We start from the raw sequence: 19192 nt of genomic DNA on the forward strand, positions 1-19192 counted from the left end.
GTTTACTGTTGATGGACATCATGAATATGGGTTGACATGAAAAATTTGAAATTACACAGAATAAAAACAAACTAAATAAAACTGCCTATCATATACTATTAAATAGAGAGCATGTCTACAGGCTTAACAGCAATTCCCATATACACCATTTTATAACAAATTTCTGCATAGAGCAGCAGTGTCTTCAGCAGAAACACTGTTGGTGTAAAAGCACAAGCGTTGTTTGCTGCTAAAGTTGTTCTGGTGTACTGCTTCGGTGTTGCTCACGCACTGCTTCGGCATGCTGTGTGCAAGAGGCGTAAGACTGCAATTCATAGCACAACGCAAGTAAGTGTTGCAGTCTTAGTGTGTCCGTAAGGGGTGCTATAATACATTAGTGTCAACTGTCCGCTTCTACAATGAGTTTCCTCTTTCAAGCCAACTACTGTCATGGCGTAGCAGCAGTTTGAAGACAATATTGCCGAGCAAGTGAGTTTAAGTCAATATATTTATAGCACCTTAATAATAACACTTCCAATTTAATGGCTCACTGTTACGTCCATTTGGGGAAGGAAGTTGTGCTCCCTGCTCAACCGTCAGACCAAGAACCCCAGACAACAGTGATCAAAGATACAATGAAAAATTTAAGATTGAGTATCAATTAATTTACCTTCTGCTCACCATTTTGCTATTAGTGTCCATCAGACTTGGGGGGGATGATGTAGCTTTGAGTCAGATATTTGGTAGCCACAGGCTCTTGGATGTCTCTCATTGTATATGTGTATATTGTGTATTTGGAAGAGGGTTTTATCCAAATCAACTTACAGTGCATTCATGCAATACATTTGATCAGTTTGTGCATTCCCTGCAAATGGAACCCATGATCTTGGCATTGTTAGCGCTATGCTCTACCAGTTGAGCTACAGGAACCCTTTATGAAGTTCCTGTGAAGTCCTTGCTTTAAAAAGACAGAGTTTCATTCTGTTTCATATTCTGTGCTGTGTGTTATGAAGCTGGAGTGGAATACAGATTGCCAACCTGCTTTCAGATGAATCGTAAAGGCTTGAATGAGTTTTATGGGGTTATTTTTGTTTCATATTTACATACAAATGGAAAGAGATTTACAAATAAAAAGTTGGTTTACAATTAAATTGAATGAGTTCCACAAAGAAATGTAAGAGTTTTGCAAAAATGAAATGAATTCACAAATAAATAGAATGAGATCCACAAATATATGTAAGGCATTTCACAAAAATAAAGTGAATTCACAAATAAATAAAATGAGATTTGCAAATAAAAAAATTATATACTAGGGATGCACCGATCTGATTCCTGGATCGGTATCGGCTCTGATACTGATGTTTTTAGATGGATCAGGTATTGGTCCGACGAGCCCGATCCAAATCCGATACTGTGTTAGTCATGTTCGTTCCTGTCAAGCTCCAAAAATGACATAAATGAACCATAAAAACACCATTGAAGTAGTTCATATGACTCGTGCATTTTATTCAAAGCCACTTGAAGACGTGCAATAGCTGTGAATCACAAAAGGCTGTGTTTAATAAGTAAATATGTAATATGCACGTGCAGCGCTAGCGCGTTATTGAATGGTGCTGCTCTGTTTACACACACTCGCGGCTATTTTTAGCCTTCATGCATGAACAGCATCTCAGATGCTCAATAGTTTGGTTCACTTATAATATGCATTTAGAACGGATTATGATACCAGAATTTGAATAAGGAGCGAATTAAACTACTGTGAACTTGCCTACAAACAGAAACATACAGGACTTCCTGGAGAGTTTAGAATGTCAAAATAAAAGCCAGAGGGTTTTAAAGTTAAAGGTGCACGATTGAAATATATTTAAAATTCTAAAAGTCAATAATAATAATAATAATAATGATTATGTATTATTATTATTATTATTGTTATTATTATTTGTTTACAACTTATAACAGTATTTAAGTTCCAAAAAATAACTGTGAATGAAAAGTGAACTGATATCTTACAACTAAATTGAACAAAAAAAGATCTGAATCCTTTAAAGTCCAGATATAAGTTGAATGTTTTTTGCAAATACAAAATAAAAAAAATATGCCTTCTTTTCTACTGAACACTTAGACTGGAATTACTGTTCATTTTTCTGCAGCATTATCCAGTAGACTAGTTAACAGTAAAGTTTTTCTTAATAGTTTGTACATTTATATTGAAATAATGTGTTGTTAAAGGTTTGTGTTTCTTTACATATAATTAGCATCACTCAGTGAGGTATAGATATTCTAAACTGATTATGAAAAAAACAACACTGGTATCGGACCGGTATCGGCCGATACTGAGATTTCAGATATCAGAATCGGAAGAGAAAAAGTGGTATCGGTGCATTCCTATTATTTATAAAAAAAAAAAAAAATTAACTCACAAACACAACGCTGCCCTGCATTCATTTGTGAATCGTGCGCATGTATTTGTGGATCGCAGCACACATTTGTGGATTCTGACAAAGAAAAGCAAAACTTATATTCACAGAATCAACATTTAACCCCCATTATTCCCTTTCCCTTTCCCTTTCCCCCTCCCAATCCCCAACCCCAGCCTAACCCTCAACAAATATCCCTGTGGTCACACTTGAATATACACACACACAAAAAAAAAAGAGTCTGCTATTTTAATCTTAAATAAGTTTCTAGACTGAAACACCTGGCTACATGATGGGAAATATATGTTTGTGTCTTCAAAAACCTTGATTCTTACACATTTATCTTAAAGGGGACATATTATGCCCCTTTTTACACAATGTAATATACATTTCAGGTGTCCCCAGAATGTGTCTGTCAAGTTTCAGCTCAAAATACCTCACAGATCCTTTATTCTACCATGCCTTTATACCCCTGTGTAACAGTATAAGGATGGGCAAGGAGGAGGCAGGAACCGGCTGAACAGTAAACATAAACTTTAATGATATAAATGAACTTAAAACAACATAAAACATAAGGACACAGACACACATGTAACGTTGATGCATGCATCTCTCTCTCTCTCTCTCTCTCTCTCTCTCTCTCGAACTGGCACCTCCGGCTCCCCTTTATCTCGCTCTCCCGCTGATCAGCTGATTCAGTGCTGGACGTGCATCGTCACAGCCTGGCCATGCCCTCCTCCTCGTCACACTCCTCTCCCCCACTCGATTCAGGCCGGGACACCTCCGGTCTGACCCCCCCCCCCAAGAGGGGACATGCTGCCCTTCCGGCTGTTCTGTCAGCTGGTGGTCCACCCCGCCTCCTGCGAACCTGGTGGAGAGACGAGGGGAGGCATGGGGAGAGGGAAAGGGTGAGCGGAGACAAAGAGAGAGAGAGAGAGAGGCAAGAGAGAGAAGAACTTGCTTGCCGGCTCCCGGACGCCCTGTCGCCCGGTCCTCAACTGCTCCTCTGCTCTCTGATGGATGGCAGCGAGTCCTCTGGCCATTGGCAGATGGAACTGCTCCTCCCCTGCTTCGGTGGATGGCAGCGGTCCTCCAGCTCTTGCTGGCTGGCAGCGACCCCTTCGTCCCCAGGCAGACGGCCGCGGCTGCTCCCCTGGTGGATGGCAGTGGCGAGGACTATGAAACAGCGCATCCCTCCTCCCTCCCGGGTTTCGGCACCACTGTAACAGTATATGGACGGGCAAGGAGGAGGCGGGAACTGGCTGAACATAAAACATAAACTTTAATGATATAAATGAACTTAAAACAACATAAAACATAAGGACACAGACACACATGCAACGCAGCCACGTGCGTCTCTCTCGAACTGGCGCTTCCGGCTCCCCTTTATCTCGCTCTCCCGCTGATCAACTGATTCAGCGACGGCCATGCATCATCACGGCCCGGCCACGCCCTCCTCCTCGTCACACCCTGTTTTGTAGCCCTGTTCCAAACGGGCTGTTTTAGTGTCTGTAGCTTTAAATGCAAACCCCTTTCTGGAAGTGGGCTGTGCCTTTCCTGCTGGTGCCATGGATACCCCGGCAACAATAATGCAGGAGAACTTAAAGTTAAAAAATTATAAATAACACGGAAAACACACTAAGTCAATCATCTTACTGTATTGTGCATAACAAAGGTTGAGTTATGAAATATGAAAAACAGCTATAGTTAAGAAAATTAAGAAAGCCAAATTGCAAACATTAAAAAAGTAGAAAGTGCAAAACGTACAACTTGCAAATCTGAAGTTGGGTCACGGAGAGTTGATATCGATCCATCCTTGATCCTTAGCTTGGAAGCAAATCCAGCCTTGTGTTGACCATCATTGATGAAGCAGTCCAAGTTAGCACAGTCCCAGACAACTGACATGACACTATGCAGTGGCAAAGCTTAAGTCGCACTGAATTATTCCACTGATTGCGTCTGCTTCTTTGAAGTTCTTTACTTGTCAAGAGACCATTTTGAAAAGAGAACTTTATCCCACCCTGATTCTAAACAAAATGCGATTGGTTGAAGCTAGAATGTGCTAGGATTGGTCAGAGTAATATTGCCGTTATCTGATTGGCTTGAAGAGACGATGGGTGGAGTCCACCTATTTGTGGATTGTGTGAACATCTTGCAGCTAGAAATATTTCAGAATCCACAGTTGTGTGCTGCGTTCTACAAATGCACAGGAAGCGATCCACAAATAAATGCGCATGATTCACAAATGAATGCAGGGCAGTGTTGTGTTTGTGAGTTAAAAAAATTATTTGCAAGTCTTATTTTATTTATTTATTAATCCACTTTATTTTTGTGGAACGCCTAACATACTGTTTATTTGTGGATCTTATTCCATTTAATTGTGAACCAACTTTTTATTTGTAAATCTCTTTCCATTTGTATGTTAATATGAAACAAAAATAACCCCATAGAGTTACCTTGAGTCGGAGCTTGTCCACAGTTGACCATGACTGCACAGTCAGATTTTGTTGTTAGTGCGAGGCTGCACATACACACACACAAATTTTCTCTCTACGCACTAAACAGCTGCCAGAAGTCATTTTTACATATTTAACTTCAAATATATACAGTATAAATCAAATAATAAAATAGGCGTATATGATTTCCTTTTAAGGCTTTAAAAACTTATGGATGACATGAAAAATAATGTTTTCAATATCAAAATAGTTATAAATTCTTAACATATGTCTCTCTTTTTGGTGTCACGTTTAAATGTGTTTTTGTTCATGTTTTGTGTTCATGTCTTTTATTTTGGAAGTTTAGTTCCTGTTCCTGGTTCGTGTCATGTGATTTCCTGTTCCCGCATGTGATCTTGTCATGTGATCCTATCATGTGTTTCCCCTGTTCATGTGTCTTGTTTTCATTGGTTCATTGTTTGATTATCTTGTTATCAGTCTTGTCTTTTCACTGGTTCATGTTTTAGTAGTCTTGCTATCTTGTTATTAGTTTAGTCTTGTTATTGGTTGTCATTGTCATGTGTTTGCCCATGTCCATGTATTTAAGCCCTCATGTGTGCCATTGTCTTTGGTCAAGTATTGTTGGTGTAATGTTGTTTCATTGTCATGTCATGTCATGTCATGTCATGTCATGTCATGTCATGTCATGTCATGTCATGTCATGTCATGTCATGTCATGTCTGTTTTGTTTTCACTTTGGATTTACGGTTTTGGATTTCACGTTGTAAATAAACTGCACTTGGGTTTTTTCACTTCATCATCATCTTCGTCTGCTTGTCATTGCAAGCAACGTTACATTTGGTCAACTTTAGTTTTGGTCAGTTTTACATTTACACTTGTTTTTGAAACTCATAAAAATTATATTTCTTTTTATTAAAAAAAATGATATATTTGTATTATATTTATATTATATCATATTCTATTCTATTATTTTATAGTAAAATATTTCTGCCCTAATTTCTTTACTTTCATACATTATTTAATGCTTTTTGATTAAACCCACGAGTCCTCATTTCTCATGAAGCAAAACCTTTGAGATTTCTTTTCAGAATTTTGAATTTTCATCATTCATTCTCTGTGTTCCACTGTGTGCCATTACCACTGTGTATGAACCTGCTTTGACCATGGACATTTGCCATTACACGATCGTTAAATTAAAGTGAAACCGGAACAGTTTGCGTTCAATATCAAAGTTATTTTTGTTAGTTTATATTTTCGTGGAAGTTTGCTCAAGCCTCTTTTGAGCGCATGCATCAGTGCACTTGAGAACCACTTCACACGCTCTTCCAGACAGGAGCTGATCTGGTTGATGTCCATGGTTCAGCTTAGTGACGTTCAGAGTTCAACTGAATGACACATAATTGGAATTTGAAGTGCACAATAATCAGTTAGATCAGATAATCATGATTAGATGATTATTTAATAATCACGACAGGCCTGTGTGTAACACTAAAGAAGATATAGGTGTATTGCAGAATGTCCTGGGAGGCCTTTTTTCATTATGGGAGGGGGGGCTGTGAGCTCCAAACTGACAAAAAAAAAACGTAGTAAAAGTAGTCCATACAACGTGAGTGCTTCATAAGTCTTCTGAAACTGTATGACAGATTTACATTCATCCCCTCCGCTGTAGTTCTCATATCTCATTTGCACTCGCGTTAAATTTAAATACGGAGCATCAGTGTCAAACGTGATTTGTACTTTTCACTACACATCTTGATTTGGCATATTTTAATTGAATAAGGGTTTAAGAGCTATGGCAGAAGGGAGGATTTTTATATACAAATCGAATAACAAATTAAAGGAGCAATATATAACATTGACATCAAGCATTTAAAATGGGTACTACAGTCCAAATTCAAAATATTGGATAGAGTTGTCTCCCCGCCCCCTCTTCCCCAGACTCAAAGTTCAAGTGGGTTGCCAGGTTGAGGACACGCAACAGGAATGAGCAAGCTGACAATGGCAAGCGACGAGCCTTACACTGTAAGCTGATCAGCTAATGTATACGTTTGCAATGTTTTTGTTGTTTGCAAATTATAAACTAGCTCATGTGGATTTTTTTATAACTCTGTCAATGTTAGCTAGATGTATCGCTGACTTCCATGGCTGCAGCGCGCTGTGTTTGCCCACTAACTTGTTTCAAATCTGGCAACCCGGGATGTCAAAATACTCCTGGGAAATGGGCAGTGGGTGGGATCACAAGGGCCAAAACACAAACAGAAATTCTGGCCCGGAATGGAAATTTCAAAGTAGAATATACTGGCTATAGCATTGTTTTTGGAGAAGCCAGTTTTTCAACTTAGCATGTTTCCTTAATCTCTGATAACATATTATAATAATTTTATGCTTTAGTACAGTAAATATATTACATATTGCACCTTCAAATTTGGTTTGTTCGTCACACAGACATGTTGTATTGCTATAGAAGTGTTGGAATATAGTCAAATGGGCTACTTTTATGCTATTATTTTGTCATTTTTTTAGAATAAAAAGCATTCTGGACATTCTGCTAAGCTTTTTTTTGTTCCATGGAATATAAAGAATCAATAGGGGCTTGGAAGGACATGAGGGTGAGTAAATGATGACAGGATTTTCATTTTTGGGTGAACTATCTCTTTAAGCAAGTTTAGTTCAGATATTTAGCTAGCAGCTGAGGCTGCAGATTTAGATGAGTTTAGCATGGCTGAGATGCTGCCCAGCACTCATAGATGGTCCTGGCTGTGGGCAGCAGGGAGCAGTTGGATGCTTGGCAGGGGGGCGACAGAGAGGCCTGGTGGAGTCAGACCGGACCTCCTGCCCTGAACAAGACACATGGACAAAGATCTGAGGCTGGTTTAGCATAGGACCACAGCCTGAGCCAGACCTAGTGCTCATCAAAGCTGCCTGGTCAACTGTCGTCTGCTTTCATCCCCTTCCCATCTGCCCCCTTCCCCAAACACACACAGCCACACACTCACACCCAGCCCACCTGTGACTCCATACACCAAAGCAACCAGATCTGGCACTATGGATAATTACAAAGTGGCACTACACACACATGTATTCATACAAAATACACACACCAAACTGCCGTCATGTCAAAAACAAAGCTTTACCAACCACTTTACCACTCTCATGACCTCTCATGTTGTGGTAATCTGAAGCTTTTGTAGCGTGTTAATGCATCCAGGGTGCTCAGAGCCGAGTTACTAAGTATCCTGCTGAGTCTTAACAAGCACAGGGCTTTAACTGCAACAAAAATCAATTCTCTCTGCTGACCATTTGATTGGAATCGTCTTTATGATGCATTCCATCTTTACTGCTGGTACACAGAGCACTAGTTTTGTGCCTGGTGCTTTTTCAAAGACTGGTTTTGTGTTAAATGGGGTCCATTTAAAGCCATTATTGTACAAATTGAACTCGTGTTAGTTTAAATCAACAACTACAGCACTGTCAAAATTAAATAAATCACTTGAGTTTCTGGGGTGTAGTAAGTACGAAAATGTGAATGAAACAAATACTTCAAACTGAAGTATGTCTTTTGTCCACCACTAGTGTCACTTAACAGAATTGCAAAAATATTGATTGATTTTAAACAGGTTTCTTGAACACTCTCCATTTGTCTCCCATTGGTTATAAAACAGTTTGTCCCATCCCCCCAACTCGTGCCTTTGGTTGAGCAAATGTACTGTTTAAGGCTGGTCAGGCCACTAAAAGAAACAGTAATGTTTTGAAAGTGCCACAGAGACACAGTGTTTCACTTTTAAGGGAAATCGCCCTACAAATGATTTACTTATAGATGTATCTGCATATTAAGCTGGGATAGGAGAAATTATAGAGTGTAGAAAATTACACATTTCAGATTTAAACACAAATTTTTGTTGAGCCAAACTCCAAATTATCCATTAAAACAGCTTATACATGCTTTTAGTCTCTTAGATTAGTAAGTTTTTATAACTTGAAACAATTAAGTAAACATTTAGAGAAGTCCAGTACAGCTAAAGGTATATGGACAATTTTCAGATCATAGCAGATGTTTAGTTTAGAAGTCTTTGCTTTGTTGCTGTAACATTTAACTACTTTTTTGTCTCACAAGAGCTTCACTGTACATTATTTTGGATCATAACTCTCTCTTTCATTCTTCTAATAGGCACTTTCTTTTGAAGACCCCATCTGGAAGCACTCCTCTGTTCAGCAGCTCTTCACCTGGGTATCCTCTGACTGGTGGTACCGTCTACTCCCCCCCACCCCGGCTCTTACCCAGAAACACCTTCTCCAGGAGCTCCTTCAAGCTGAAGAAGCCCTCTAAGTACTGCAGCTGGAAATGTGCGGCCGTGTCTGCAATCACGGCCGCTGTGTTGCTGGCCGTCCTGCTCTCTTATGTCATAGGTGTGTTCTTCAAACTTACTTTCCTTCATTACATCGTATAATGCTTTATAACACTTTTTATCATACAGTATAGCTACTTTGCATGTTTCTTACTGAGAAATTATTAAAAAATATATATATATTATGATATTAAATAAGGGTGTAAAAGGAAACTTTTCAATGCAATGGCAGTTGATGGGGACTCACTTTAAAGCTTAAAAAGGGACCCAAAAAAGAAACAACCCCACATTTTGGCTAACAAGTTCAAACGAGAACTTGCATTCTTTAGCGCTAAAAAAAAAAAGAGAGAGAGAAAGAAATGCAATTCCTTTTTTAAGCTATAAGCGAGTCCATATCAAATCACTTCAAATTGAAAAAAAAAAAAACACTGTCTGGAATTTTCATTTAAATTGTTTGGCATAAGAAAAAAAGTCATAAATGTATGGAACGACTTGAGGGTAAGTAAATGATGATAGAATTTTAATTTTTCTTAAAACTATATCTTTAAGAAGTTTTATTGTCTGGGGCTCAACTTTTTTCACATATGCTGAAAGATTTAATTGTTAAAAATATGAAGAGAATACATTTTCATGTATTTGTTAGCTATTTATGAATAAAGTAAAACCGTTATTATTTATTATATAGTATAATGTTATTATACTGTATATTATATATTATACTAAAACCATCTATTATCTTTGCACAAGGATGTCTTAGAGGAGTAAAAAAGTTGTTCCTTACTTTATTAACTTCAACAATTACTCATGATGCAATCTGTGATATTTAATTCACATAATAAAATTCAGTCATACATAATTAGGTCCTGAACTCTGAACGGATCATTAATGCATCATTTATTGCCATCTAAACAATGAGTCGGCAACCAAGCCATGATAAATCAATTAATTTAATTAGACACTTCTTAAATGTCATTAGCATGAGTTAGCATAGTGAGTATAGGTTTAGCTGGCCAGTGCTCTATGTCCTATAGCACACCGTGGCCTTTCGAAGCTCAAAAAATGACCCTGAGATCACTCGCTCAGAAGAATGACATTTATCGCGAAGAACGGAGCACTTCAAAGCTTCTTTGATAAACCATTGATGTGTGTTATTGTTGTGGTACAATTGTAGCAAAGCAAATACCCATGCAGAGGGGCGGAAGAAGCCTCAGCATGTGGACGTTTACTTCAGACGGAAATGTTTGATTCATCTGCTGTTTGATATGGGCTGTGATTCGGATGTATTTGGGGATGGAGGGTTTGGTCTTATCAAGGCACCTCACTGTGGGGAATGCCGCTTAGTTTTAAGTCTAAATTCCCTCTCTTTTTTCTTAAAAAAGAGTTTGGTTAAGTTCTTAGTAACAGAGCATAACAGCAAAAAGTTGTAGAGAGCTTTCTGATGCATCCTCTTGTGAATTTGAAGCAAGATTTCAAAAAGAAAACCGCATCCCATGTCTCTGTGTATTTTCGTACTTTTGGAAGCATTCGTTGCTGCGTAGAGTTGCACTTGGAACGGAAAAGTGCCACAGAAGGTGAGAGAGACTCTGCATGTAGAGTCCGATAAGGCTCTGCCAATAGATTTTTTTTCCAACAACACAGTCGATGGTAAATGTCAGCTAGCACCTTGAGTCTGTGCCAGCCACCGAGAGAGTAACACCTTTACTAAGCAGTAAAAAGCAACAACCGTCTATCTTTTCTGCTCAAATAATCCCCACATTTACAAGTTAAACATCTCATCTGTTTTTGCCATGATACTGTCAGGCATTCTCTCATACACACACACAATATACACAGTGCATTTTCATGTGAGTGTGTGTTGGAATGAGCATATATTTGTGTGTATATTTTTTGTGCATCGGCTTGTAAAGTGTTCTGTTAGATATTCCAAAACCTCAGGGATTTTTGTTGAGAAGATAGGACTCAACAACACTTGCTGTTGAATATATCTGACAGCTACAGGTTACTGTTGTATCTGCATTGGCACTAAAACCATTACTAGATAAGCCTAGATTTAAACATAATCAAATACTGTATATTAGATAAGAAACAGAGGAATTCACTACAGTGATTTTTTTTTTTTTTTTTTTTGCCTCCACATTTTTAATATTTTTGGCAAATATTAAGGAATAGTACATCCAGAAATGTACTATTCCTGTCATAACTTACTAAAGTTTATGTTGCTCCAAATGTGGAAAACAAAAGGATTGGAAAAGGATCGGCCTGTCTTCTTAATGGAATGGCAGTTGATAGAGACTCACTTTACAGCTGAATAATTACCCAAAATGTTGGGTTGTTTCTCACCAAAACCTATTGTATGCCCTCAGAAGATGCATGAGATGCACGGACTTCTTTTATTATGCTTTTTTAAGCTTGAAAGTGAGGTACTATCCATTGCACTTATATTGCATAGACTTAGGGAGATCTTAATCAAAACATCTCTTTTGGTTTTCTGCGTTAGAGAGAAAGTCATGCAGGTTTGGAATGACATGAGGGGGAGTGAATTATGACAGAATTTTAATTTTTGAATCACCTATTCCTTTCATTTTTGACCCTGCTCCACACAATGTCCTGTTGTAACACACACACTTCTGATCCAAAATGTGCTGCGCCATATGAAAACCAAGGTTTGTTCTTTTAATATTTTCTGTCAGTATTTTGTGTTAAATATTTTAAATCAGTGATATAAAACTAGCTTAAAAACACAGTTGCTGTCTAACATCAATAATATAAGTGACACCTTTACTGTGTGCACACATTCACTTTGGAGCTGGACTGCATGAACATCCACTTCCAGAATTCCAACTGTGCTCCCATTAAGTCCCAACATTCCTGCAATTTGTCTACAGTACACCCGTGCCATCATTACAGCATCAAGCTCTGCTTCATGCATTTTCCATCTCGGATGGTTGTTCCAGGGTATGTCTTTCTTGACATTCTTGTGTCATTTCAGCATCCCTTGCCTGAGATCTAGATGTGGGTTGCTAGGAGACAGTTCCCTATCTGTCACTCACTCGACGTTGTGTCAATGTAGTGACACTTGGGGTCACTCTTGGGAGCACCAAACACCTCTGATTTTGAAAAAAGGGCAATGGGAATTGGAAATTGCATGCCACTCCCCCGAACATACAGGTATAAAAGGAGCTGGCTCGCAACCACTCATTCAGATTTTCTCTTTGGAGCCGAGCGGTTGCATTCAGTGCACTGAATTCAGTCTCTCTACTATTCACCTCAAACTGCTGGATCTACGGCGCATTTTAGCGGCTTCTCCCCCTCTGCACCCGTGAAGTGCAGAGAACGCCCCTGGGTGTTTCGGCAGAACAAAAAAAACTCACGGAACGTCTTTTTAAAGATGCCCTTCCGTTTGTGTATTATTCCTAGTTGCGGTCATTATCTCTCCGCTTCTGACGGCCACGATCGCTGTCTTACGTGTCTGGGCGCTGCCCACGCGGAGACATCGTTCATGGATGGGTCATGTCCTCATTGCGAGAACATGACTATGGCAACGTTGCGGTTGTGGCTTTCCTTCGTAGAGGGCAAGCCACCCCAGTGGCTCCCCGCCTCGGTCCTTCTACCTACGGGTATGAGGCTGCGTCAGTTACACTGGGGGCAATTTGGGGACTTCAATGGGAGCACCTCTGCCAGGTAACCCCCACGGACCTCCCATTCCTCAGCACGCTCGCTTGCCCTGATCGGGCTCTCGGATGAGACCGCTGGCTCGTCTCAGGGCGAGTTCGACCTCTTATTCAGAGCCCGGGAAGATGATGAGTTCTCGATCGCAGCATCGGAGAGCGGGCTCATCCAGTCTGACGTGGAGGCTTCGGCTGGGCTTCCTCCTTCGGGTATGGTCGCCCAGTCTCAGGCCAACGCAGAGCTGACGGACATGCTTTCCCGGGCAGCCATGAGCGTCGGGCTAGAGTGGAACCCTGCACTCTCCCCTGAACCCTCGCGGCTCGATGATTGGTTACTGGGCCCAGAGCGCCGCTCAGGGCCGCGCCCCGCCCCGGTCCCTTTCTTCCCGGAGGTACATGAGCTGACGAGATCGTGGGGGGCATCTTTTACTACCAGATCCCGGTCTTTCAGCTCCCCCGCTCTCACTACCCTCGATGGTAGGTTGGCCAGGGGGTATTCGGTGATCCCCCAGGTGGATAAGGCGCTTGCGGTGCACTTGTGCCCGCAGATTGTCTGTAGGTTTACGTCGTCTCTGTCGGCTAAGGCCTATGGTGCCGCTGGACAAGCTGCCTCCGCCCTGCATGCCATGGCTCTCCTGCAGGTACACCAAGCCAAGGTATTAAAAGAGCTGCACGAGGGTAGTTCTGACCCGGGATTGATGCAGGATCTGCGCTCGGCGACCGACCTCGCTCTCCGGGTGACGAAGGTTACGGCGCGGTCTCCTGGGCAGGCGATGTCCACCCTGGTGGTCCAAGAGCACCAGCTTTGGCTCAACCTGGTCGAGATGAGAGAGGCTGACAAGGTGCGGTTCCTTGACACCCCCATTTCCCAGGTTGGCCTGTTCGGCGACACCTTCGAGGACTTTGCCCAGCAGTTCTCGGCGGTGAAGCAGCAGATGGAGGCTATTCAACACATCCTGCCCCGGCATGGCTCAAGACCCCACACCCCGTCTGCTCATCACCAAGGGTGTCCTCCTGCAGCAACAACACTGGCTCCGCCGCAGCCCGCCCCCGTGGCCCACTGCAGGAAGCAGACACCACCCGTCTCATGGCCGGCTGCCAAGAACCCAAGGAAGGCTTCGAAGCATCCCTGAGATGGGCGAACCAGGAACGAGGAGACCCAGTTCAACAAAAGAGCAGTTTTCTTGTTCCCTGGGTCACATATCTGATGCGCACTGCGGGCCCCCTGCCCCTGCGTGCCAGCTGTGGCACGAACACGCCCACACTGGGTTGGTTCCGATGGACTGCGGGGACGATATCCTCCTCCCCCCTCCCCGGCCAATCTTATGGTGGGTATCAGGAGCCAGGTAAGTGCTTCGATGTCCCTGGACTCAGCACGGCCACAGGGCTCAAGCCCCCTCGACGTGGCACCTCAGGTTCTGCCCCGCCGCGAGGCCCCACCCGCCGGTACGTCCGACATGATTGTCCCCTTGGGTAGGCCCTACCATGAGACTTCTCCACATGACATACTTCCGACAAGACTCGGTAAGACCATGTGATGTATTTCCACTCGAAATGCCCCCCCCCCCCTTGGGAGTGACATCCCCCGATGTAGACACTTATGACCCCCAGCCGGTAAACAAAATTCCACTCTTTCTGGGGAGAAAAAAGAGGAAAAGAGGCCACGGCTGGGCTAGCATGTCCCTATTTGTTGGGCAAGTCGACTTGTTCCCAAAGGACCGTTCAGCGCTCATAAGAGCGTTGAGGGAGGTTACGTGATGGCCTGGCGCACTGGTTACGAGGCACACAGCGGTCTGCCCCTCTCGCACTGCCAGTCCACGTAACACAGTTCAGCTTATTGTGGCGTTTTGTATAGGGACCCCTAGTGTCACTACATCGACACAATGTTGAGTGAGTGACAGATAGGGAACGTCCTGGTTACTTTCGTAACCTCTGTTCCCTGATGGAGGGAGCGAGACATTGTGTCCCTCTTGCCACAATACTGAACTACCCGCTGAAATGGCCGGGACCTTGTCTCGGCTCCTCAGCACAAAACCTGAATGAGTGGTTGCGAGCCAGCTCCTTTTATACCCGTATGTTTGGGGGAGTGGCATGCAAATTCCACTCGCCAATTCCCATTGGCCTTCTTTCTAAATCAGAGGTGTTTGGGGCTCCCAAGAGTGACTCCTAGTGTCACTACATTGACACAACGTCTCATTCCCTCCATCAGGGAACGGAGGTTACGAAAGTAACCAGGTCGATTTTGTAGTCCTGATGCAGGAGGTAATGCTGAGGGTTCTGCATGGGGCGCAGTGGCTGCGTCTGGCTGCCATAAGGCCACTGTGAATAATCTGGATTAATTGGCAAAAGAAGCAGATGAAAGAAGGAGAGATAAATGATGAATTTCTAAAGGCTAAGTGAATTGGTCCATGGCCCATCCCTCTCCTTACATACCCCACTACATACATGGGCACAGCAGTTAGCAGAGTGTGTCGCATTCTGTGCATATGAACATCAGTCCAGTCGTAATGAAGAGTTAAGTGAGAGCCGGACCTGAGAGCTGTCTGGATGATTGAGGTCAGGAGAAGCTCAGGAGAATGTTTAAATGATCTTACCTGGAAAGAGAGAGAGAGAGAGAGAGAGAGAGATCTGAACTATTTTTTAGAAATGGTTAAAGGAATAGTTCACCAAAAAATGATAATTCTCTCATCAACTTACCACATTATCACCATCTTACACTCATATGACTTTCTTTATGCCTTTATGTACTTTTTGGAGCTTGGAAATGTTGGTCCCCATTGACTTGCATTGTATGGATATATTTACATCACTTTTTTTATTTACATCATCTCTATAAATCAAGTCAAGTCATTTTTATTTGTATAGCACTTTTCACAACACACATCGTTTCAAAGCAGCTTTAAAGAAAATTATGCTTTAACATAAAAATTAAGCTGTAATATCTGTAATGTCTTAGAGCAAATGAATAGAACATAAAAAGGTTTATGTTTGTGTTCAGAAGAAGAAATAAATTCATACAAGTTTGAGTTGGCATAAGGGTGAGTAAATGATGAGAGAATTATAATTTTGGGGTGAATTATTCTTTTAAAGACAATAGAAAATGGCATTCATAATGCGTTTAACTTCCGTAATGTGATGCACAGTATTTTAAGATAGAAATTATGTAGGACGACACTTGATTTTATTAACCGGAATTTGATTGGACTGTGAAAAGTAGGCTACGATATTATTGGTTATTATACAGCTCTCTGGAATACTCTATTCTAATTTGTGAATTGTGCCATCCAGTGTTCCGATATTTGTGAATAATGGCCGCACATCTGGGGATAGTGATATCTCACCGGTCATCCTGGTTTTGCGAGTGATCTTTCATACTTCTCATAACATTCTGCGATCTCTACAAGGAAGCTAATAAAATAACATCAACTCAATATGTTGATCGATAGATCAGAATAGATGTCATTTCAATGTATTTATATATATTTTTATAAGATTTAAACCCTTTGTTAGTTCTAATCTTATCTTAGCAATAGAACTTTCAGTAGGTATTGGATGTTCTGTTTCTTCTGTAGCTCCCCTTACCTGTGGTGTCCCTCAAGGCTCCATTCTTGCTCCCACCCTTTTCTCCTGTATATGCTCCCACTAGGGTCAATTTTAAGGAGGCATGGAGTGGCTTTCCATTTTTATGAAGATGACACACAAATTTATCTGCCAATGAAACAAAATGACAAGAAAGGTCTAGAAATCCTGCTTGCATGTCTGGCCGATATTAGATCTTGGATTTCATCTAATTTCTTACATTTAAATGAGAGCAAAATGGAAGTTATTGTGTTTGGGCCCACTGTGGTTAAAGATAATACAAACCTTAATTTTGGCAATCTGACATCTTACATCAAACCAGCTGTCAAAAACGTCCTGGTTACTTTCGTAACCTCCATTCCCTGATGGAGGGAACGAGACGTTGTGTCGATGTAGTGACACTAGGGGTCGCCCTTGGGAGCACCAAACACCTCTGATCTTTGAGAAAAGGCCAATGGGAATTGGCGAGTGGAATTTGCATGCCACTCCCCCGGACATACAGAATTAAAAGGAGCTGGCTCGCAACCACTCATTCAGGTTTTGTACTGAGGAGCCGAGACAAGGTCCCGGCCATTTCAGTAGGTAGTTCAGTGTTGTGGCAGGAGGGACACAACGTCTCGTTTCCTCCATCAGGGAACGGAGGTTACGAAAGTAACCAGGATGTTCCCTATCTGTCACTCACTCGACATTGTGTCGATGTAGTGACAGTAGGGGTCCCTATACAAAACGCCACAACTAACTGATCTGTGTTACGTGGACTGGCAGTGCGAGACGGGCAGATCTTGTGTGCCTCGTAGCCAGCACGCCCGGCCGTCACGTAACCTCCCCCAATGCTCTTACAGGTGTCACAGGGTCCCCTGCACCTCGGGGACGGGTCGACTGCCCAAAGATAGGGACCAGCTGACCCAGCTGCGGCCTCTTCTCCATTTTTCTCCCCAAAAAGAAAGAAATCGTTCAGCTGGGGGCCATATAGTGGTCCATGTCGGGGGTGTCCCTCTGAAGGGGAGGACACCACGGAGACTACACCCCACCCGGAGGGGGGGGGGGGTATTTGAGTGGAAATACATCACATGGTCTTACCAAGTTTTGTCGGAAGTATCTCATGTGGAGAAGTCCTGTGGTAGGTCCTACCCGAGGGGGGAGGAGCTCTACAAACACAGTGACCAGGGGCAGAGGGACCTCTGCCCAAGGAAGACGCAGTTTACCAACAAGGAAACTGTTTTGCGGAAGATACATCACACGGGGTTACCTACGGGTAACCAGCACATGTGGAGCACCTACCCCAGCACAGGGCCAAGTTAGCACACGTACTGGGCCGACAGCGTCCTGTCGTGGCCGAGATTGTGCCACAGCGGGGCGCACGGGGGCGGGGGGCCTGCCTCCGAAGCACCGTACCTGCCAAAAAGGAACGGTGCCCAGTGGTCGTGATGACCGAATGTGTGACCCAGGAAGTGAGGAAACCGCTCTTTTGTTGAAATTGTGGGAACTGTAGCCCCTTGGGTGTGCGGCGAAACCACAAGTGCACCGCAACTGCCTGATCCACCTGGGGAATCGCAGAGTATCCCACCATCACTGCCTCATACCCGTAGGTGGAAGGACCGAGGCGGGGAACCGCTGGGGTGGCTTTCCCTCTGACGAAAGAAAGCCACGACCGCAAGTTTGCCATGGTCATGTTCTCGCAATGAGGACACGAACCACCCACGAAAGATGTCTCCACATGGAAAGCACCCAAACACGTGAGACAGCGATCATGGCCGTCAGAAGCGGAGAGATAGCGACCGCAACCTTGAAAAAGACGCTTCGTAAGTGCCACTTTTTAGTAGGAAAATATACTCTTTGTGAGGAAGGAATGTACTCTTTTAGCTGCTGAAGCACCCAGGGGGAGAAACCGCTGTAATGCGCCGTAAATCCAACAGCTTCACTGGATATTAGAGGTGAATGGATCGGCAGAGTAATTCAGCTCGCTGAACACAATCGCTCAGCTCCGAAGAGAAAATCTGAATGAGTGGTTGCAAGCCAGCTCCTTTTATACTCGTATGTCCGGGGGAGTGGCATGCAAATTCCACTCGCCAATTCCCATTGGCCTTTTCTCAAAGATCAGAGGTGTTTGGGGCCAAGGGCGACCCCTAGTGTCACTACATCGACACAACGTCGAGTGAGTGACAGATAGGGAACTTGGGAGTGATTTTTGATTCTTCCCTCAAGCTTGATCAACATATTAGTTCAGTGGTGAATTCAAGTTTTTGCATCTGAAACTTCTGGCCATAGTTAGGTCTTTCTTATCTTTTAAAGACCTTGAGAGAGTTATCCATGTTTTCTTTTTTTTGCGTTTGGATTATTGTAATTCTTTATATACCAGAATATCCAAGTCCTCTATCTTACGGTTTCAAATGGTCCAAAACGCTGCTGCCAGACTTTTAACTGGGGTGCGTAAACGTGAGCATATAACTCATTAAATTGGTTGCCAGTGTGTTATAGAATTGATTTTAAGGTATTATTGTTTGTTTTTAAGTCACTAAATGGCCTGGCACCTGTCTATCTGTCGGATCTGCTAAGTTTAATAAAGCCTATCAGATGTTTATGATCCGCTGATCAGAACATCCTGTCCTTTCCCAGATCAAGATTAAACCTGAGAGGTGACCGTGCGTTTGCGATTGCTGGCCCTAAGTTATGGAACAGCCTACCTCTGTCTGTCCTCCATACATGAGTTCAAATATAAGTTAAAGTCTTACCTTTTTACCTATATA

The 19192-nt window shown here is 42.5% G+C and overlaps 1 protein-coding gene across 1 annotated transcript in view; it reads left to right on the top strand.

Moving 5' to 3' along the window:
* Positions 1-19192, top strand: part of tenm2b (teneurin transmembrane protein 2b) — a 295557-nt gene that overhangs the window by 221204 nt on the left and 55161 nt on the right. The window contains exon 6 of the mRNA XM_051677764.1: positions 9021-9259. Within this exon, the coding sequence (XP_051533724.1) occupies positions 9021-9259 (239 nt within the window). The remainder of the gene's footprint in view (positions 1-9020; positions 9260-19192) is intronic.

This window comes from Myxocyprinus asiaticus, chromosome 38 (genome assembly GCF_019703515.2).
Source record: "Myxocyprinus asiaticus isolate MX2 ecotype Aquarium Trade chromosome 38, UBuf_Myxa_2, whole genome shotgun sequence".
Classification (NCBI taxonomy): Eukaryota; Metazoa; Chordata; class Actinopteri; order Cypriniformes; family Catostomidae; genus Myxocyprinus; species Myxocyprinus asiaticus.